The sequence below is a fragment of the Saccopteryx bilineata genome, chromosome 2, assembly GCF_036850765.1.
Source record: "Saccopteryx bilineata isolate mSacBil1 chromosome 2, mSacBil1_pri_phased_curated, whole genome shotgun sequence".
NCBI lineage: Eukaryota > Metazoa > Chordata > Mammalia > Chiroptera > Emballonuridae > Saccopteryx > Saccopteryx bilineata.
Genome location: NC_089491.1, coordinates 113,621,667 through 113,644,571, shown reverse-complemented (window position 1 = coordinate 113,644,571; position 22,905 = coordinate 113,621,667). Strand labels below are relative to the sequence as shown.

The window sequence follows — 22,905 nt, the reverse complement described above, 5'->3', positions numbered from 1 at the left end:
CACTGATCACACCATGAATCTACCAGACCACTGATTTACTACTGATGTAAATGAATGTGTTGGTGGGTCTGCCTTGGGGCTATTCTTCTCCATTGGCAATTTTGTCAATTTCTTCACTGTCACACTATCATAAAAGCCTTCTGGAAAGATAAGTTCTCTCTCCCTTTTCTTCAGAAGTGCCCTGGTCATTCTTCATCCTTGATTCTGACACATAAACATTTCAATTCATTGTGTATATATGTACCACAATTTTTAATCCACTAGTCCACTGACGGACACTTGGGCTGTTTCCAGATCTTTGCTATTGTGAACAATGCTGCCATAAACATGGGGGTGCATTTCTCCTTTTGAAACAGTGCTATGGTGTTCTTGGGGTATATTCCTAAAAGTGGGATGGCTGAGTCAAAAGGCAGTTCGATTTCTAATTTTTTGAGGAATCTCCATACTGTTTTCCACAGTGGCTGCACCAGTCTGCATTCCCACCAGCAGTGCAGGAGAGTTCCCTTTTCTCCACATCCTCGCCAGCACTTATTCTGTGTTGTTTTATTGATGAGCACCATTCTGACTGGTGTGAGGTGATATCTCATTGTGGTTTTAATTTGCATTTATATACAATGGAATACTATGGGCCATGAAAAAGAAGGAAATCTTACCTTTTGCGACAACATGGAGGGACCTGGAAAATATGTTAAATGAAATAAGCCAGGCAGAAAATGAAAAATAGCACATGACCTCACTCATTTGAGGAATCCAATGAACAATGAGAACATATAAGTGGAATTGAGACAGGAGAGATCAAAGGGACTAGAGGAAAAGAGGACAGAGGGAAAGGGGATGATAGGATGGGATAAACCTGAAGGGAAGGGGGGAGGGCGCTATCGGGAGGGGGGCAAAGGAGATGTTGAGGGGAATATGGAGGAGGGAGGATGCATTTGGGGCAACACTAGAATCTATGTAAACATAATTAAAATCAATAAAAAATTTTTTTTTAATTTCAAATCAATTTGCCAATTCCAGGAGAAATTTTATGATTTAGTAAAGATGCATTAAATCTATGTATCAATTTAGGAGAGAACTGACATTTTTTTGGATACTGTCTTTCTACTTATGAGCATAGAAACACTCCAGTCCTCTTTAATGCCATTTAGTAGTTTTATAACTTTCTGTATACAGATGTCACATATTTGGTCAGATTTGTTACCATGTACCTTAGAATTATTTTTGCAATTGTTTGATTTTTTTTTTTTTTTTTTGAGAGAAGGGAAGATAGATCGACTTCTCTGCATGCGCCCCAACCAGGATCCACCTGGCAACCCCATTTGGGGCCATCAAGCTATCTTCAGTACCCAGGGCTAATACTCAGAACAACCAAGCCCCTGGCTATGAGAGGGGAAGAGAGAGAGAAGGGGAGGAAGAGGGGAGAAGAGAAGCAGATGTTCGCTTCTCATGTGTGCCCTGACCAGGGATCAAACCCGGGATGTCTGCACGCTGGGCTGAGGCTCTTTCCACTGAGCAAACAGGCCAAGACTTAAAGCATCTTTTTAAAAAAGTGTTTTTAAACAGCTTTGAGATATAATTCACAAGCCATATACGATTCGGTGGTTAAATAAACCATCTTTTTATTTCCAAATCAGTTTTTCCTTTTTCTTTTTTATTGGTAACTTTGTCTTCCTTTTAACAAGAACTTTACCTTCACACTCTCTGCTCTCTTCCCACTCACATGTGTTGAAATAATGAATTTTAGTTCTAGAATGTTACTGACATACTGTCTTTTCCTTGGTCCTACATTTTATTTCTTTTTAAAGTTATCAACAAACTTTCCCGAAGTCTCTGATTACTTTTCTTCCCAGATGTCTTGTAGCATCTCCTGAACTTGATTCTCTTTATGGTTAAGTGCTTTCTCCAAAGTGTTTTCAATTTCCACTTTTGTGTGGAAAATCTTCTGAAGGTTTGAAAGTCTGAGAACATTTTTATTATGCCCTCACATTAGAATACTATTTATCAGAACATGAAACTCTAGGTTTTGGGGGGTTTTTATATTTTAATTTTTTAATTCATTTTTAGAGAGAGAGAAGGGAGAGAGAAGTGGGGGAAGAGCAAGAAGCATCAACTCCCATATGTGCCTTGACCAAGCAAGACCAGGGTTTTGAACTGGCGACCTCAGCATTTCAGGTCGATGCTTTGTCCACTGCGCACCACAGGTCAGGCAAACTCTAGGTTCAAAATTCCTTTCATGTTCAATTTCAGATTCTTAAGCAGGGCATGGTGAACCATTGTTTCTATCATATCATTCTCAGATGTCCTTTTGTCTAATGACTGAGCCCCTTCAGATAAGGCTGACCAAGCCTCTGAGACAGGAGTAAGTGATGCCATCTTCAGAAAACCAGCTGTCTCATACACTGCTGCTGTGCATATAAACTGGTTCAACTTTTCTAGAGATCAACTGAGCAATAGAGATAAAAAAATTTAAATATACATATACCTTGCTTACCCAACACTTTTTTAATTGAATTTATTAGGGTGACACTGGTTCATAAAATCTTACAAGTTTCAAGTGTACAATCATCTTCACAGTGTATTGTGTGCCCACCACCCTAACCCAAGTCTCTTTCTGTCCCTATTTCCCTCCCCTTTGCCACCTCCACCTACCCGCTACCTCCCTTTCCCTCTGGCTATCACCACACTCTTGTCTGTGTCTATGTGTTTTTATATATAATTATTATTATAATATATTTATATATATTATATAAATTATATATATTATTCTTTTTTGTATAATCCCTTTAACCTTCCTTCATCCAGCCTCCCAACCCCCTCCCCCTCTGAGAGCGGTCAGTCTGTTCCCTGTGACCCTACCTCTGTTTCCACTTTGTTCATCAGTTTATTGTGGTCATTAGGTTCCACATATAAGAGATCATTTGGTATTTACTCTGACTGGCTTATTTTACTTAGCATAATGTTCTCCAGGTCAAACCATGCTGTCATAAAAGGTAAGATTTCTTTTTGTTTCTTAGAGCTGAGTAGTATTCCATTGTGTAAATGTGGAATACAAAACTTTTTTATTCAATCATCTACTGATGGGCACTTGGGCTGCTTCCAGATCTCAGCTACTGTGAATAACGCTGCAGTGAACATAGGGGTGTGTATATTCTTTTGAAATAGTGTTTTGTTGACCTAACATTTTTACTTCTAGGCATCTGCATGAAGGAAATGACCCAACAATGTTCAAAGAAGTATACATAAGTATACTCATCACAACACTATGATATGAAAAAAGAATTTAAACAACCTATTAACTAAATACAATTATATTAACATCCTAAAATCAAAACCTTAGCATAATTAAGAAGTGTAGAAAAATGCTTAAAACTTTAAAGTAAGAAAGTCTAATTTTAGTTTCAGAACTATGTATATATAGGTAGGAAATATCTGAAAGCTGAAAGGCTATTATTCAAAAATATTAACAGAAGCTTTCTCTAGATGGAGAGATTAATTTGTCATTTCTTCTTTTTGCTTTTCTGTACTCACTATATTTCTACCACAAAACTTTCCTTTTATAAATAACTTTAATAAAGTGTCTTCGCATGATGTCAGTTTTACAATTTCGAATTCACAGATCAAGTGATTCTGTGATCATTGACCCTCTGCATGTACCGTTCTTTAAACCCTCACCCCACATTTAAAGTTATTTGGGAAAACATAAAATTCCTTATTTATCCTTACATCCTTTCAGGGCCTATTGCAGTGCTCAACACATATAAAGTATAATGTATTACATCAAGATGTTTAAGAAAATGTGATTGTCCTCTATTATATTTAATCACCAGAATAAAGGGATTTTTAAATTACAAAGAACAGAATGATTAAAACAGTAACTTTCTAACTTTTTTAGAAGCAGAAGTCTCTTTAAATAGTCTCTGTTTGAATCCCAACATATAAAACAGACAAGAGTCTCTTTGGCGGAGAGACAGAAGCTGAGCCGGCCCACTTAGCCTTCCTCTTTGCCTCCTGTGCAGTGTGGAGACTACAATTCCATGCATTCAGCTGACCCCATTTGCTCTGTCAGAGCTAGAAGAGACAGCAAAACACAGTCGATCTAACATTTATTTATTTTGGGGTTTTTTGCAACTATAAATTACAATCACTAGTATACCTGTAATTCTTTGTAGAGTGTTCAACTAAAGAATAAGCAAACACAGCATCGGTCAGTTTAAAAGAAATCACAGTACTTCTTGGTGTCATTTGCAAAAGAGGAAAAAAGTCTTGGGCCCACACCTTGGAGATAAATATCAAGTAACGATAAAATATTCAGCCACTTTCCAGGTATTCAGAGAGGTCCATGCATGGTCCCAGGCAGAGGATCAGAGTTCCTCTTTGAAATAGCCCAACTTTGCCAGTGACATCTCTTTTCTCAACTGCATAACTTCCCAAAACATGTGATCAACTATACAAACAGAAAGGAGAGACACGTAAATCATAAAATACTATTAGTTTTTTTAAAATATTTCAATGAAAATTTAGGATTAACTGAAATGCCACTTGGATTTCCTAATGACGATCCTAATGGTAAATATCCTATTGCTATTTCACACAAGTGTTTTCATATATATACTTGTGAGCATTCCAGTTTTATCAAGTTATAAGCAGTATTCACCAGTTTGACTACTTGTTAGATACATCAGTGACTATCACTTGAGCCCAGCGATTTTCAACCTTTTTCATCTCATGACACACATCTCTAACTACTAAAATCCTGTGCAACACCAAAAAATATATTTTTGCTGATATGACAAAAAAATAGGTATAATTTTGATTGATTCACACTGAGCAGCTATTGTTGTGTTTGCCATAGTCATTGTTTTGACAATCTTAGAGAAAGAGGTTAGTGCCCTGACGATATTGCAAATTTAGAAACTTGTGGCACAGAGGTTGAAAATCGCTGCTTTAGTCCTGAGTCAATGGCAATGCTGTTGCCTTCACACTCAATGCTCAATAATGTGAGTTATTATCTAACTTCTAGATCTTCTTGTTCGAGTTTGCTACATCTTGGCCATTTCACTTTTCATTAATACTAAAAGGGAGTGAAATGGAAAACAAGAGACAGTCCAAAGAACTCAGTAATACTGTGCCTAACAGGGAAAGTTTTATGTATGACTCAAATTAGAAATAAAATAACTGTGGAAGATGATCTATAAATTTTTACTATCTCTTCTTTTGGAGACTCTTCTATAAATAGAAAAAAAATAGCTCTGTATTTCAGACAATAGAAGGTCTTCACTTGACATATGATCAGATTAGACTGATTTAGATCAGTGCTTCTCAACCAGGGAAGATTTTGTCCCCAAGGGTTCATCTGGCAATGTGTAGACACATTTTCATTGCTGGCATCTAGTGAGTAAAGCCCAGGGATACTGTTCCACATCCTACAATGTACAAGATAGTCCCTCACAACAAGAAATTATCCATCTCAACCTTTGTACATGCAAAGGTTGAGAAACATTGCTTTCAATTTAGCTGCCCTAAATTCTTTTTGGCACAGGCACAGATAATAAAGATTTTCATACTAATAATTATTTTCTTCAAGCCACATACAATATATGATGTAGATCAAACACTATCAAGTGGAAGAGTTATGTAAACCAGAAAAGAAACTGCTTTTATCACCATCATTCCACCATCACTCATGATACTTTCTTTCTATTTATGTAGAAGTAAATTATTTTTCAGCCCTCCCTACAAAAACCTATCATTTTAACATGGAAAAAAATGTGCTTGACAATTTAATGTAACATAAATCATCTGTTCTCCAGCTTAAATCATTATCCACCAACAGGATTAAAAAGTCTTCAATTTTATTAAAGTAATAAAAAGTATTCTGTAACTTAAAGACTTTTTTATATACTACACAGATTTTTTTAAGACTCTTTTTTAACTTACAAAAATTTTTTTATTGATTTTAGAAAGAGAGGGAGGGAGAGAGATAGAATAATGAGAGAGAGAGAGAGCGAGAGGGAGGAATATCAGTTTGTTGTTCCACTTCTTTATGCATTCAATGGCGGATTCTTGTGTGTGTCCTGACCAGAGACAGAACCCACAATCCTGGTGTTACCAGGACAACGCTCTAACCAATTGAGCACCTGGCCAGGGCTAAACAGCGTTTTGAAATTCAACATTAGAGACAATTTTTACCTTTATTCTTGAAGGCATTAAAATCTAATTATATGGGATACTAAATAAATTCAATGTACCAGAGCTTTAGAAATGCTAAACTAAGTTATTATGGGCATCACTAATTTTTCCATTGCATTAAGATTCACTGGTTTACCTAACCATAAGATAGAAGGCACTTTGGTCAGATAGCTCAGTTGGTTAGAGTTTCAACCTCATATACTAAGGTTGTGGGTTTGATCCCCGGTAAGGGCACATACAAGAAGCAACCAATAAATGCGTAACTAAGTGAAACAACAAATCGAAGATTTTTTTCTCTCTCTCCCTTCTTCTCTTAAAAATAAATCAACAAATAAATATTTTAAAAAAAACAAAGATAGAAGGCATCAGTTAATTTTTAAATATAAGAATATTTTCAGTGTCTAAAAATTATAAACAGAAAAATTTCCCACAACTCCAAATACCAAACTGGCATGAATTTGTCCCTAGCCCAGTATCTGTTATTTTTGTTCCAAAACAATCATGTATATACAAGAAGAGCGGCTTTGGACCTGTCCAGCCACATTTGTGTTATGCCTGGTACTTAAGACATTAGGCTATAAAACCATCACTAACCATGAAAGACTACATTTAAAAATATTAAAACACTTGCATGAGGTTGGCTCTCCTGGATATATCACCTGCATGTTTTTGTTGATTTAGAATATAGTAATCTTTATTCATTATCCTCATAACTGCTTTATTAATTCACATGTAAAAGTAGAAAACACAGAAAAAAACTGTTAGCTTCTCATGGTTTTCACCAATGAAAAGAAATCTGACAGTATCTAAAGCCTGCTCGTGCTCATCTCCTACGGAGTAAATTCAGTGAGTTCAGTCCTCCCCTCACACTTACCTAGTTTATCACATGCCTCTTAAGAGTTAAAACTGATTCTGCTTAAACTCAAAATTAGATAAAATGAGGCAAATTAAAGGATTAAATATGTTTTTATAAGACACATTTGTTCCCAAATCTCCAAATATTTTATTAGAACTACAAAAGAGACTCAGTATAGAGTGAAATAAGTAAATCAGAAAAAACTAAGAACTGTATGATTCCATACACAGGTGAGACATAAAAATGAGACTAAGAGCCATGGACAAGAGTGTGGTGGTTACCAGGGGGTGGGGAGGAGAGGGAGGGAGTGGGGGGAGGGGAGGGGTACAAAGAAAACCAGATAGAAGGTGACGGAAGACAATTTGACTTTAGGTGATGGGTATGCAACATAATTAAATGTCAAAATAACCTGGATTAAAAAGAAAAGGTTATATATTACCTAAATTGATCTAAGACTTAGTTCTTATTAATGAATAGTAACATGAACATACTTAGTTGCTTAATAGAATTTCAAAAATAAAAATGATTTAAAAGAAAAAAAAAAAGAGACTCAGTATAAATATACCAATAATAAAGTTTATTTGAGCATTACTACTACGACCTGTACCTTTTACTGCCCTTTTATATAAATGTTTTCTAATGAATGAAGAACACTCACCATCCTGCTGTTTCACAAGTCCCTGCTGGATATAGCGAATGTACGTAAAAAAGTTACATACAGAAGTGATCTAGGCCAAAAGGAAAGAAATGTCATAAATAATCAAATGTCTCCAGTAACAGTGAGCTTTATTAAAATTCTTAAGTTACTTACCCTGTATCTACAAAATGGAGAAATATAATAATAGTTGCTTGAGTCTCCTAATTTAATTCTGTGTTTACAGGACTTACTCTGGCCAGTGAGAGCACATTTTCTGTAAAATAATGATAAATTTTAGATTTAGGCCTTCTGCCCTACCTTCTGTACAAGCTGACGACAACACATATTTGAGACCCTACTACCCACCAGACACTGCTCTAGTCGCTGGGCTGCCATGATGAAAAAGACAAGCTCCCTCCTATTCAGGACTGACATTCTAGTATAAGCATAATAGCATAACATTAACCGTGGTTCTAGAAACAGAAACTATATTTTTGGATATCTGTCCTTTCCAGAAGCAAATTTACAAATGAGTAATCCTGGTACAGGGAACCTCTCAGCTTTCCATCATGACTTCAACTTCTTTCTGAGTTGGAAAAAACCTAATGATGATTATTCAAGTCTCAAAACATGTGACTAATAGTTTTCAGGATAGAAGCTTCCAGATAAGGTACTTCAGTGTGTTTGGTTGGTTTACATACATTTAATGTGGTACCTAGGCCTGAGAATTAAAAAGGAATAAAAGCCACCTTACAAAAAATGCTGAATCTTAACAATTATTTAAAAGGTATATTATATTTAGACATACCAACCTTTCTATTTACATACTATAAAACCTAAATTTAGTATAAGGGCCTTCTGGTTGAAATTAGACTGCAAGCCTTTTGAGGGCAGGGACTGTATCTTTAAAAAACTTATTTTTAAAGATTTTTCTTTTCTGAAGTTGGAAATGGGGAAGCAGTCAGATAGACTCCCGCATGTGCCCGACCGGGATCCACCCGGCATGCCCACCAGGGGGCGATGCTCTGCCCATCTGGGGCGTTGCTCTGTTGCATCCAGAGCCATTCTAGCGCCTGAGGCAGAGGTCATGGAGCCATCCTCAGCACCCGGGCCAACTTTGCTCCAATGGAGCCTCGGCTGCTGGAGGGGAAGAGAGAGACAGAGAGGGAGGAGAGGAGAAGCAGATGGGTGTTTCTCCTGTGTGCTCTGGCTGGGAATTGAACCCGGGACTCCTGCATGCCAAGCCAACACTCTACCGCTGAGCCAACAGGCCAGGGCCAGGCAGGGACTGTATCTTTAAACGCCTGGCACCAACCATGTTCCTGGCTGTTGGTTAAGTGAGGGACCACCTGTCACTCTCTACTGCTCAGGATGAAGCTGGCTTGTCAGGCAGGCTGGACTTACAGCGGCCCAGCTGACCCCGTGTAAGTGAGGAGCTTGGCTGAATACAACTACCACTCCCTATCAATGCAAAATTAGTGTAGCTCTAAGTAAAATAAAGTGGCCAATAGCATTTTATATAACATTTCAAATTAAAGAGTCAAGAAAAATGTATTAAATGAACATTAAGCTTCAGCTACTCTTGTAAGAAATGTGACACTGATGTGCCTCCATATTAAGGAACTTCAGGGAGGATGTGTATGTAACTAACAAGATCATTTTGGAGGTGGCCATTCTAATCAAAATAATTTTTATCCTTTCAAAGAAATATTGCATTGTCATTCCTTTATCAGCAAATTCCTTTAATGATCTGTAACTATATTTTAAAAACACAAATTACTAGCTTGGGGAAGATAGAAGATGAAAAAAATTAAGACACAAGTGTTGAAAATCTTTGGAACTTCCAAAAGCGTAATTTACACAAGAGAAAAAAGTATCATCAAACTGATAAAAATAAATTTATACACAATCCTTTTGGAAACAGACTATGCCTATTTGTCTACTATTTTGTCCAGTTTTGAAAGGCTCTGCTAAGTGATTTTTAGTATCAATTTTTTAAATAACAAAACAAGTGTTTAACTTATCTCATTTTTAAAGCCATGGTATACCATCACAGCCAATATATATATTTATCTCAGCTAGGATTCAATGCTAAGTCTTCTGATCTCCAACTCCAAGGTTAACATGCAACCTCAGTCTCTGTTAACAGGTCTATTCCCAGGATTTCAAATTCTTGCTCAGAATATTCGCTTGGGATGTCAACATGTTAAATCCAGACCTATTACCTCCCCAGAGGCAGAGCGCTTCCTACTAATTTCCAAAATGTCACATCATTCGTCTAGTCAGTCATCTCAAACCCTTTGTCTTTAACCATCCTCCCACCCAAATCTAATCATGTCCTAACATTTTCTTTCTTCAGATCTGTCACCTTTCCTCTCTCTACACCAGCCACCTTGTGAACGCACCGTTTCCATGTTTCTAGAATTTCAGTCACACGCACTGTTATTTTTCTATCCTAATTCCACCCATGCTTCAAGACCCCGATCAAATCTACCCCGTTCCTCCGAGAACAGTCCGGATCACCACCACTGAACTGTCTTCCTCGGAAGTCCCACAGCACCTGCCATTCACTTAGGAATTATCTTCATAACCTAGCACACGACAGCCTTGGCCAGAGCCACACTTTACATTTCAAAAAAGAGGACAATATCTTCCTTAAAGTGTTTTTCCACACAATATGCACTAAAACAAAAAATGGGCTTCTGGCCATATTCCCATAAGCACAATAGCCTTAAATGATGTAAGCTGTTCCCTGGCCCTAATCTATACAGTTATTTTACTAAAATACCATGTGACTCCACTTTAACTGATATCTTCACTTGTCATCATATCTGCACATGAATGTGTGATGTACTATTATTATGCAACCATAAATTTAAAATTTTTCAAGAACTACTATATGCTATATATAAAATAAGGTACAACACATACCTAAAAAGCATGAAAACTGCTAGAATTAATGATCAGAATAAAAATATTTGGGTGTCTGTGGAGTATAATTTAAGAATGTAAATACCTTCCCCAAATTCTGAGGCCACTGTGCCACAGGTGTGGCATAGGGAAGTGCAGAACAGGACACAAGTCTAGGTGGGTTTGTGGCTCACAGAGCAAATGGAGGACTAAGTCCCTCCACAAATGATTACCCAAACACCAACACTATGCGAGAATGTAATTTGCATTAACAGGAAACAGGAAGAATCACACAACTCCCACAACAGGCTGTAACACAGACCTACAGTGAATCTCAGCCAGGCTTTTCCTCTTCTGCCTTCAAAATAACCCAGACAAGAGTTATTTACTGCCATCTATGAGCTCTCCTGGGATTTCCAGTCCCCCACATTAATCTAGTTCTAAACTACCAACTAAGCAGCTTCCTCACAAACTTCCCAAGTCACTTTATAAATAGCTGTGCCCAAGATTTTAGGTACTGTTGACTTCAGTCTTTCTTCTTCCTCGGATCAGATCGGAAATAGCCTGCCCTGCTATGAAATGTGGAAGTCTTACCTCTAAAGATTTATTATTGTCAAATACCTCTTACATATGGAAGACAAAACAGATTAGTTACCAAAGTGAGAATCCTTTGTCATGATAGTATGAAAGCAGAGGGCTAATTAAGTCAGGTGGCACCCAAGTTTTTCTGGTACCTGTTTTCACACTTGGTAAGACCTGGTCTAAGTCACTGTCTTCCCAAACTAATTTTGATGGTAACCCCTGAGGACACACAACTATAACTATACACACATATACAGTGTGTCCATAAAGTCATGGTGCACTTTTGACCGGTCACAGGAAAGCAACAAAAGACGATAGAAATGTGAAATCTGCACCAAATAAAAGGAAATCCCTCCCAGTTTCTGTAGGATGATGTGGCAGCATGTGCGTATGCGCAGATGATGACGTAACACCGTGTATACAGCGGAGCAGCCCTCGGCCATGCCAGTCGAGATGTGGACAGTACAGAGGAAAGTTCAGTGTGTTCTGTGGCTCGCTAAATTCGAATCCGTGACCAAAGTGCAACATGAATATCGGTGTGTTTATAACGAAGCGCCACCACATAGGAATAACATTACTCGGTGGGATAAGCAGTTGAAGGAAACGGGCAGTTTGTTGGAGAAACCTTGTTCTGGTAGGCCATCAGTCAGTGATGAGTCTGTAGAGGCTATACGGGATAGCTACCTAAGGAGCCCTAAAAAAATCTGTGCATGAGCCCACATTGAACTGCACTGAATAGGTATGGAACTGGGAGAGTTTTCCTTTTATTTGGTGCAGATTTCACATTTCTATCATCTTTTGTTGCTTTCCTGTGACCGGTCAAAAGTGCACCATGGCCCTGGCCGGTTGGCTCAGTGGTAGAGCGTCGCCCTGGCGTGCAAGGGGTCCCGGGTTCGATTCCTGGCCAGGGCACACAGGAGAAGCGCCCATCTGCTTCTCCACCCCTCCCCCTCTCCTTCCTCTCTGTCTCTCTCTTCCCCTCCCACAGCCGAGGCTCATTTGGAGCAAAGATGGCCTGGGCACTGGGGATGGCTCCTTGGCCTCTGCCCCAGGTGCTAGAGTGGCTCTGGTCATAACAGAGCGACACCCCGGAGGGGCAGAGCATCACCCCCTGGTGGGCAGAGCGTTGCCCCCTGGTGGGTGTGCCGGGTGGATCCCGGTCAGGCGCATGCGGGAGTCTGTCTGACTGTCTCTCCCCATTTCCAGCTTCGGAAAAATACAAAAAAAAAAAAAAAAAAAGTGCACCATGATTTTATGGACACACTGTATATATACACACATATACATACACAGACACACACACAACAAAAATTCTGCTTATCCACACTCAGTGACTTCACGATCGACTAATGGTCATGACAAGTGGTTTAAAAAATAAACACTTTCTAACACCTGGTCTCCCTAGATCCCTAACATATATGCATATTTATAAAATAAATTACATAATTTATTATTTTTTTTTACAGAGACAGAGAGAGGGATAGACAGGGACAGACAGACAGGAACGGAGAGATGAGAAGCATCAATCATTAGTTTTCCGTTGCGCATTGCGACACCTTAGTTGCTCATTGATTGCTTTCTCATATGTGCCTTGACCGCGGGCCTTCAGCAGATCAAGTAACCCCTTGCTCTAGCCAGAGACCTTGGATCCAAGCTGGTGAGCTTTTTGCTCAAATCAGATGAGCCCACGCTCCAGCTGGAGACCTCAGGGTCTCGAACCTGGGTCCTCCGCATCCCAGTCTGACGCTCTATCCACTGCGCCACCGCCTGGTCAGGCCATATTTATGTAATTTAAAGGGCTTGTCTTTGATTCTCATTTGAAATGCTTTATCCCACACTGTCTGGAGATTTGTGCTTAAGCTGCAGAGACTCTAAGAAGAAAACTGACAGAAATTTAACCACATTTAAAACTACAAAAACTAAATTAACTACCACACATAAAATTTAAAAATTCAGAATCTTCCCCAGTTTTGAAACATACTTTGGTCCTCCGCATTCGACTGCAGAAGCTTTCACAAATCGAATAGGTTGTAATCCCACTGGCTCAATGCTTAGAGTATTGTTTTCCACAGCCTCCAAGACAGCTGAAGCCAACTTAAAAAAAATAAAAAGTATTAGACACTACACTAGCAGCGAAATATCAAATTTGTATTCTACAGTAACCTGATTTTTAAAATTCTTTCCCCAAGTCCCACCAGCTTGGCTTTAGCCAATGAAAATAAACCATGTAATCTTGGTTTGAATTCTTTTATAATTCAAGCATTGTTATGAAAGGCAAGCCAATTACAGCTAAGTAACTTTTCTCATTCTCTGGAAAGGGATTAAAGACATTCATTTCAATTTCTTTTGAACCTTACCCACAATTAATATCTGCTGTCAATGCAACATCAAAAAGAATATCCTAATGCTTTATTTTGCTAAATATATGCAATGTTTTTAATACTGATCATTCACAACACAGCAATATATACTAATTATAGCTACCATATTTTTCGCTCCATAAGATGCACTTTTCCCCCCAAAAGTGGAGGGGAAATAAATGCCCATGTGTCTTATGGAGTGAATGTTCTTTTATTTTAGCTGCAGCGGGTTCCCGGACAATTAAAAGAGTATTTGAACATTAAAGTCTCTTCTCATTTGTTAATAACAGTGTTAATGGTTGTTAATATTGCTGTTGAGTTGACATTGTTGCAATATTATTGTGGTATATTTCATTAAATATTTTAACACACCATTTTGTTCAGAATATTTTTTTTCTTATTTTCCTCCATAAAACCCTAAGTGCGTCTTATGGTCAGGTGTGTCTTATGAAGCAAAAAATATGGTATATATTTTCTGAACTTAAATTTATGTATATAAGAGTAAGTCTACAAAAGAATTAACAGAATTATCAAATATTAAATGCCCAGACAGAGAACGTAGCAACTAATTACATGAAACGGGCAAACCAGTTCAGACTGACAAAATCACTAATACTGAACAGCCTCCCTAAACCAGGCTCGGCACCACAATGAATACGTGGAATACCACGTATCTACATACCAAAACTTTCATTGCTTGTCTTAACTACTCCCTCCAAGTAATGTTACTGTTAAATCCTCTAAAGACTTAACATAAGATTTTTAGGATTAACTATCTTAGACATTGATTGGCAAGATATTTATAGATAGACCTTCCATATGTAAGAACAAATTAAAATTATGACCTTATATTTGTATAGGACCTTATATTTTAAAAGTTTATGTTTATCTACTTAATTCACCTCATTTTATCAGCTTACCAATCTCATGACATAGGCAAGGAAGGCATTTTCCCCCCTTTTTACAGATGAAGAAACTAAATATTTTTTATCATGTACAGATAAACCAACAAACATTTAGCATAAATAACTTCCCTTACACTGAGCCCGGGACTGAGAATCAAGACTAAGCCCTACCCCCACTACATATTTAATACTTTACTTCAATGCAAAAATGTTCAGTACCCAAATGCCAAGAAATTATGATCCTAATATGCAATAAGAATGGTAAAACATGATATTTTATAACTTATTATATAAGAGATATTAAAATATTTAACATGACTTAGTAAAAGGTATAGGAACAACACTAATGCATTCCTATTTAAATTTTTTTTAAATTACCTCACTTTTTGAGAATGTTAAACATGGAAAGATATCTTCCTGATAAATTTTGTCTAAGAAAGGACACGTTCTGTCCATTGTGGGCTCATCCTTCCAAGATCTGAATTCATTATACAGAGATAGGTCAGCCTGATAAACCAAAAGAAAACACAAAATAACCTTTTTAAAAGTACAGATATAAAATTACTTTATAAAACCAAAACCTATTAAAACATTACTGAAAAAGAAATACTCTTCATTTAAAATAAAGAATTGAACCATTCTTAAAGAGTTATAATACCTTTATAATAGCAGTATTTTCTTTTTAAAAAAAACCAAACTCCCATAGGACTGACTCACTGGCCCTTTTTGAAATACCCACTAGGGCAGTGATAGTCAACCTGGTCCCTACAGCCCACTAGTGGGCGTTCCAGCTTTCATGGTGGGCGGTAGCAAAGCAACCAAAGTATAAATAAAAAGATAGATTTATTCGATTCCCGGCCAGGGCACACAGGAGAAGCGCACATTTGCTTCTCCACCCCTCCGCCGCGCTTTCCTCTCTGTCTCTCTCTTCCCCTCCCGCAGCCAAGGCTCCATTGGAGCAAAGATGGCCCGGGCGCTGGGGATGGCTCTGTGGCCTCTGCCTCAGGCGCTAGAGTGGCTCTGGTCGCAACATGGCGACGCCCAGGATGGGCAGAGCATCGCCCCCTGGTGGGCAGAGCGTCGCCCCTGGTGGGCGTGCCGGGTGGATCCCGGTCGGGCGCATGCGGGAGTCTGTCTGACTGTCTCTCCCTGTTTCCAGCTTCAGAAAAATGAAAAAAAAAAAAAAAAAAAAAAAAAAAAAAAAAAAAGATAGATTTAACTATAGTAAGTTGTGTTATAAAGATTTATTCAGCCAAACTTAGCAAAAATTCGACATAAAGTACTTGGTAAGTAATAATTATTATATGCTTTAACTTGCTATAACTCTGCTTTATAAATTTTATAAAATAGTTACTTCCCTACTTTATAAATCACCATTACTGTGGAACCAGTGGGCGGTTAGAAAATTTTACTACTAACAGAGATACAAAAGTGGGTGTAGGTATAAGAAGGTTGACTACCCCTGCACTATGGTATTTAACGATGCTACCATTTTCCCTCCCATAATTAATGTGAACCTTCTTGTAAGACACATGTGTATTATTCTGAATATTAAAAAAAAAAGATAACAAGTCTTTTCTGAAAATAATAAAAAATTTGGACCCAAGTTAATTAAATAAAGTGTCTGAATAAACTGAGATTAAATTATAAAACCAAAAGTTTGGGGTTAAAAATGATATAATTGTTCTACTACTATATTATCTGAAGGCATTTCCAAAATGTTTATTGTATAAGTAGAAAGACTAAAAGAAGCACACATATAAGCCTGCTGAATGGACTAACTTAAAATATAATACTTACTTAGCTATTTTTTGGCATAGGAACATTCAGTAACCACCCACTGAACTATCAACAGTCATGCAGGCTGGCACTAGCCTTGCCATTCATATTCACTCTTCTAGCTTTCTCTTTCCCCTACTCCCTTTAGTTAGTTTTTTCCAAGTACTCTTCCCTACAGATTCACCAACCCAGCTCAATACCGTCTTGTCAACATACAAAGCTGTTCCTGCCCCAGCCACCCACAGAGAGTGATGTCCCTCACCATCCTGCAGCTCTAAGGCGCTCTTGGGCAGAAGCACTGGATACACTATAAATGAAGCGCTGACAACAGCTATGACCTTAGGACATCTTAATCAGATGGGCAGGATGACAGTAGGCTGAGTAGATCCAACCTTCCCTACAAACTTTCCTTTAAAGTTTATAATGGCAATCTCCTGTGAAATCTGTTCACCCCAATTCATAAACTCCTTGAATCAAAGTGAAAGGTAAAAGGATAAAAACATTAGCAGATAAGTAACGCTTATATTTTCTAATTACTTTTCTTTGTAAAATTTAATAACTTTTAATGGAAAACCCCAGAACAGATAAGCAGTGTTTTAAGGAAAGCTTCTAATTTAAAGGTAGTAATTTAAACTATTTATTAGAAACTGACTCACTGGCATAAACATTTAATTCTCACAGCTATATAAGACTGATATTTTCATTTTATAGAAAAAGAAACTAGGGTTTACAGAGATAAAGTAAGTTGCCCAAAGTTATGGAGCAAAAAACTAGTAAAAGTTCAAATTCATATCTAAGTGCCTTGATCTCAAAACCTTGCATAATTCATGTGTACATGAACTCACTCATGTTTTAAATATTGCAAATGTCATGACTAAATGCCCTCACCATATTTTCGACAGAAACATGAATATGTTTCATTTGTTTTTGGATTGTTATAACTTTTATTATTAAAACTTACACAGGTCAAATTTATGCATTTCCTTTGTCTAATAAAACTTTTTGACACAATTTTCACAAAACATTAGGATATAGAATATAGCTGGAAAGGAAAAAGTTATTATTTTGAAGTTATATGCTGCCTATTCCTATTTTAAAGGATTTCATAAACTAAAAACAAAATTTTAAAATGTTCCATGAGAAACACTTCGATTTTGGTAGTGTAAACAGGAAAGAAGGTAATAATTATATATTAGAAGAAACCACAGCAAAAATACAAGTTGTATAAAGCAATTAAAAGTGCTATTTTTTTTTCTTTTTTGCATTTCTCTGAAGCTGGAAACGGGGAGGCAGTCAGACAGACTCCCGCATGTGCCCGATCAGGATCCACCTGGCACGCCCACCAGGGAGCGATGCTCTGCCCATCTGGGGCGTTGCTCTGCCACAATCAGAGCCACTCTAGCGCCTGAGGCAGAAGCCCCAGAGCCATCCTCAGCGCCCGAGCAAACGTTGCTCCAATGGAGCCTTGGCTGTGGGAGGGGAAGAGAGAGACAGAGAGAAAGGAGAGGGGGAGGGGTGGAGAAGCAGATGGGTGCTTCTCTTGTGTGCCCTGGCTGGGAATCGACCCCGGGACTCCTGCATGCCAGGCCGACGCTGTACCACTGGGCCAACCGGCCAGGGCCTAAAAATGCTATTTAAATTCAAATAAATTAAAATTAAAACTAAAAAAACTTTCTTATCCCTGGCCAGTTGTCTCAGTGGATAAAGTGTTAGCGCAGCTTATGGGATGTCCCAGGTTCGATTTCTGGTCAGGGCACACAAGAGAAGTAAGTGACCATCTGCTTCTCTCCCCCTCCCTCTCTCCCTTCTCTCCCTCTTCTCCTCCCACAGCCAGTGGCTCAATTGATTTTAGCGTGGCCCCTCCTTCTCTCCCTTCTCTCCCTCTTCCCCTCTCACAGCTGAGTGGCTCAACTGGTTTGAGCCTGGCCCCAGGTGCCGAGGATGGCTTGGCTGATCAGCTTCAGGAGCTAAAAACAGCTTGGTTGATTGGAGCACCTGGGGTTGCCGGGTGGATCCTGGGGGGGAGGGGGGTATGCAGGAGTCTATCTCCCCTCCTCTCACTTAAAAAAAAAAACTTTCTTAAATATTTAAAAGAAACCAATGTGAATTTTATATTATGTAATATTCAGATTTGATCAAGTATTAAAGTTCTCTCTCATAGCATCTTTTGATAATTAAACAAAATATAATTAAATTAAAATACATAACCTTGGTTATTCAGTTTAATAGTCTTGCCTTCCATGTAAAAAATATATTTTTTTAGGATTTTAATTTATCTATTTTAGAGAGGAGGGGGGAGAAATATGGGAGGAGGGGGGGAGCAGAAAGAATCAGCTCATAGCCACCTCTCGCATGTGCAAGGACTGGGCAAGGCTGGGTCTTTGAACTGGCAACCTCAGCGTTTCAGGTCAACGCTTTATCCACTGCACCACCACAGGTCAGGCTTCACATAAAAATTCAACCAAACAAGCAGAAACCGCTTCTTAAAGATTAATGGACTTGAACTTGGCAATGCAAAATACAGCTTTTAAGAAAAAACAGGGGAGGGCTGCTCTATAAATTATTGATCAATCCCCTTGGAAATACATTCTCCTCACATGCAGTAATTAAGTAAAAAATATTTTATAGTTACACAATTTTTACTCAACACAGTTCAAAATTATCTACATTATTTGTTATCTTTATATTTTTTAAAATATGACTTCCAGTAGTTCTATTTTTGTTGTTTAATTATCTGAATTAACTCTAGAACTCCCTTTGCTCCTACTCCTTTAACTCTAATTTTCCCCGAATTTAAGTAAAAGCAACACTGTTCTTCAAGAAATTACTTTCTTTTCAGATATTCCTTACATTCAGATTTTGCTGGAAGGCCCTAGCATAAATTTTAACTAGTCAGATCACTCAGGCCATCCACTCTCCTTTATGCAAAACAGGAAGATGTGCTCCCTAAGGGGAGCCCCGAGGTTAGGAAACTTACCGAGTCCAGCAGGCACTCCACGGTCAGCCAGGCAGAGAACGGAACCGAAGAATCCCTGAGAGCAGCCAGCTCTAGAGTCAGCCTCCCCCATCTTACTACCATGTATTTTGTACTAAAGATTTAGCTGACAAAAGTCATAACTGACACCTCAGTGATGAGAATAAATAAGTATCAGAGTCAGAAGGGACGGTCCTTGAAGAGTTACCTCTTTGCAGTCTTTTACAATTGGCTGTATCACACTGAGGTCCTGATGACTGCCACTCATAGCACTGCTTGTACTTTTATTTCGTGCATGCCCCTTTTTAAAAGGTGTTTTTCCACCTGGCAGAGGTTCCTGTGTAGGTGACGTCGGAGAACTGGACAATACAAGTGTCTTCAGTGCAGCTACTTCAGCTTGAAGGACATCGATCTTGAAAAGGAATCGACATAGTCACATACACTAAATATGCTTACTGACAGCAGATAAAGACTAGCAGTTCTGTCAAAACACTTTCCTTCCAATGATGAAATGTAAGTTTAATGTGTATTTCCTGTGGATTAATAAAAGGAAAGTAAAATTAAGATTTTGATGTTTCTATGTGGTTTGGATTCAGCTGCTACTCACAAGGTCAAATGAAATTTAAAAATTTTTCAAAATGTCTAACATTTAATTTATGTGAATTTTCAAAATCTTCAAAATATAACAGATTATGATTAGTTCTAGTTCATTCCTAAACCAGTAAACTCTAATAACATTTCAGTGGCTTTTAACAGTGAACAAAATAAATACTAACTTTAAATGCGATATGATTCTTTTAATAATACACGATGACAAGCCTTTGAATCATTTGGCTCTCCTATAAATGAACACCAAATGCTCAATATTAATATTACCTACACAGCAGCTATTTCTTCCTTTATAGTTTCCTATAGTTTCCAAACCATCTTCATTTAAGACAAGCACTCCTTTTAGACTCACAACAAAACCTAATAAATGTTAAGTATCTTGAAGACAGTGATCACTAGGAAGATGAGAGATCAAGATGGTGGCGGCCAGGGAGGTGGTCCTGGGAGTCTGATGGCTGTGCAGGGCCGCCTGGGACGTGGTGCCACTGAGTGCATGGACAGCCCTCCACTCCACCAAGGACATGATTGTGAGGCCCTTTGCCAGGACCCCTGAAGAAAGGGATGCCACCGCTGCTGCCACCAAGAAGGATCAAATACAGCTGAAAGACTACGAGTGGTGCCCAGATGATGGCATGGGGTATGCGACTACCCAAGCTCTGTGACTGCTCACAGCACAGAAGGGGCCATGGTATGACTGGGACCACCCAAACCTGAAACTGAACTGGGGTGAATCACTTCACTGGGACCCGATGTTATATCAGGAACCCTGTGAACACGTCCCCCATGCCTGGTTCTTGGAATCTCATGTGTAAGGAGGTCTTCAGCTTCGTGGTCTTCATACTATTCATGTCTTGGGTAGGGGAGACTCACCCCTCCTACCAGTCCGTGGGGCCAAAGCAGTATCCTTATAATATACTGCTCACAAAAATGAGGGGATATTGTATAGCTTCATAGTCATTTTGAAATATCCCCTCATTTCTGTGAGCAGTACAATCTATACCTGGAAGAAGGGGGTGGTCCCCCCAGAGCCTGAGCAGGTGGTTCATTGTGAAGTCTGGTGAGACTTCCTGGGTGTTGTGCGCCCTACCTGACTCCCTCATTCCTATTGATTTAACCTTAATGAAATCCGTAATAAAACTTAGTGCTCTGGTTAAAAAAAAAAAAAGTAAGCACTAATTTCTTTATATTTTATACTATTAAAAGCAGTAAAAACTTACTTTTCCTTGTGCTTCTTTTAGCTGTTTTTCTGCTGTTGCCTGCTTGACATTTGCTTCTCTCACCATCTTATGTGCTTCCTGAAAAAGTTAACATCTAAAATTTTGGAAAGTATTTAGCATTTATTTTCAAAAATCTCTTAATAAATGATTAAAGCAAAGATATACTACCAAAATTTAGCCTGAAGTATTCAATGTCAACTTCTGAAATAAGAGGTGTCAGAAGATAGACAAACTACTATATTAGAAATTAGGAACTAGTACCTTTTATTAGTACCTGTTACCACTGAGGCAGCCAACCTGAGTTCAAGCACTCTGATCTATGGTTGAATAAAGGACTATGAAAGTGATGAAAGAAAATATATGACCCATATATTAAATCCAACTTTTATGTAATTAGGTTTTTATAATTTGGTCACAATGCACACATATTAGTCACACCACAACAAAGACATACAGAAGGGACACATAAAATATTAAAACATCAATAGTGCTGTAGTTTATGGAAATGACAGCTGAGAAGCCTTAGAGCTTTCAATAATCAAAAAAAAAAATCACAACTAATATTAATGATTTTGTACAGTGCAACCTAAAAAGACAAATCAGTTTTCCCTCTAACAGGGTCTTAACTTTTCAGTACTACAAATATGAAATTCCAGGTATTTAATTCTATTTTACTCATCAAACGTGTATTCAGATCATCTATCTGTGAGGTTCTGTTCAAGAATAATATCCTAGGACAAAAAGACAAGACCCCTGCTCTTGAAGAGTGTTCATCCTGATTACATTCTAATAATTAAAATAACTGATCAATAATCCTGGATTTTATTCTAAGTGCAGTATGAAGTCTTATAGTTTTCTAAGAAGAGAGGAATATAATTAAACTTGTTGTTTGTTTGTTTTTTTTAAAGATTACTCTGCTGTATGGAATAACTCCTATAAAGGATTAAAGATAAACTGGAATAGTATAGAGGGTACTCGAGATAATCCCCAGGGATGTAAGAGCAGATAGTTTAGAGCTTTGATTTGCAATTTATGAGAAAGAAGAAAGGGAGAAAGGGGGTGAGGAAAAAACTAGCTTCAAAGGTATTTAATAAACGGTGTGACAGTGACACCTTCACTAGGTTCTCAACTGCTCGGTGGTAGAATGGAGAGTGGAAGTTCTCCCCCTCAGTCTGGCAGTGGCACTCCAATCTGTTCACCTGCTTATATAGTGCTGTAGCAAGCTGCAGTCTGTGTGTGTCCACGAATGTAAATTTACAGGTCACGTCAGTTTAAATAAAAGAAGCTTTAGTATCAATGCTTTATAATAAGATGAGATTAACTGAAAATCTTCCATGAACAACTGTGCTATTTTGTATCAAAGTCTTTAAGAGCTGTCAAATTTAATAATAAGGTAAGTATTTTTCTTTTGAAAATAACAAATATTTCAGATTTGCATAATTTTCTATAACAATAAGTAGCTATTAATAGAACTATTTGGTAGATATTTTCAAAATAATGAACACATCTAATCTGACTCCTCAAGAGGGGTGACATTTTAACTAAAAATGCAGAGTAGCTCCTGCTACGAAGAGAATATTTGTTTAGAAATGGACTCTGCTGTTATTAATAGTGGACTATGCAACTTAGACGAAACCTCCCATGGGGAAAGGTTAGAAGAGTTAGGCAAATGAAACATTGAAGGATTGGGGGACCAAGACCCAAATGAAAAGATACAACATACTTATGATTGGAATCTCAGAGGAAAGAAAAGAGAGCTAGAAGGAGAAAGTAGCAGGCTCTAAAAAGATAATGTATAGGATTTTGCACAATGACTAAAGACATTAAAAGGTAGGCACAGGCCTTGCCAGGTAGCTCCATTGGTTAAGAGCATCATCCATGTACGCC

At 38.0% G+C, this 22,905-nt stretch overlaps 1 protein-coding gene and 1 pseudogene across 2 annotated transcripts in view; one reads left to right on the top strand and one right to left on the bottom strand.

Annotated features, from left to right (window-relative positions):
• Positions 1-4,090: 4,090 nt before the first annotated feature.
• RAB3IP (RAB3A interacting protein) overlaps positions 4,091-22,905 on the bottom strand; it is a 62,075-nt gene continuing 43,260 nt past the window's right edge. Inside the window, exons 6-12 of one of the 2 annotated variants that reach the window (XM_066257652.1) lie at positions 21,019-21,096; positions 19,401-19,604; positions 14,818-14,946; positions 13,156-13,268; positions 7,857-7,956; positions 7,704-7,773; positions 4,091-4,444 (exon numbers count right to left, since the gene is read on the bottom strand). In XM_066257652.1, the coding sequence (XP_066113749.1) occupies positions 4,362-4,444; positions 7,704-7,773; positions 7,857-7,956; positions 13,156-13,268; positions 14,818-14,946; positions 19,401-19,604; positions 21,019-21,096 (777 nt within the window). In that variant the 3' untranslated portion in view covers positions 4,091-4,361. Of the gene's footprint in view, positions 4,445-7,703; positions 7,774-7,856; positions 7,957-13,155; positions 13,269-14,817; positions 14,947-19,400; positions 19,605-21,018; positions 21,113-22,905 lie in introns of both variants that reach the window. The other variant, XM_066257653.1, reaches the window with a different exon arrangement.
• LOC136323705 (NADH dehydrogenase [ubiquinone] 1 beta subcomplex subunit 8, mitochondrial pseudogene) lies at positions 20,218-20,862 on the top strand (annotated as a pseudogene).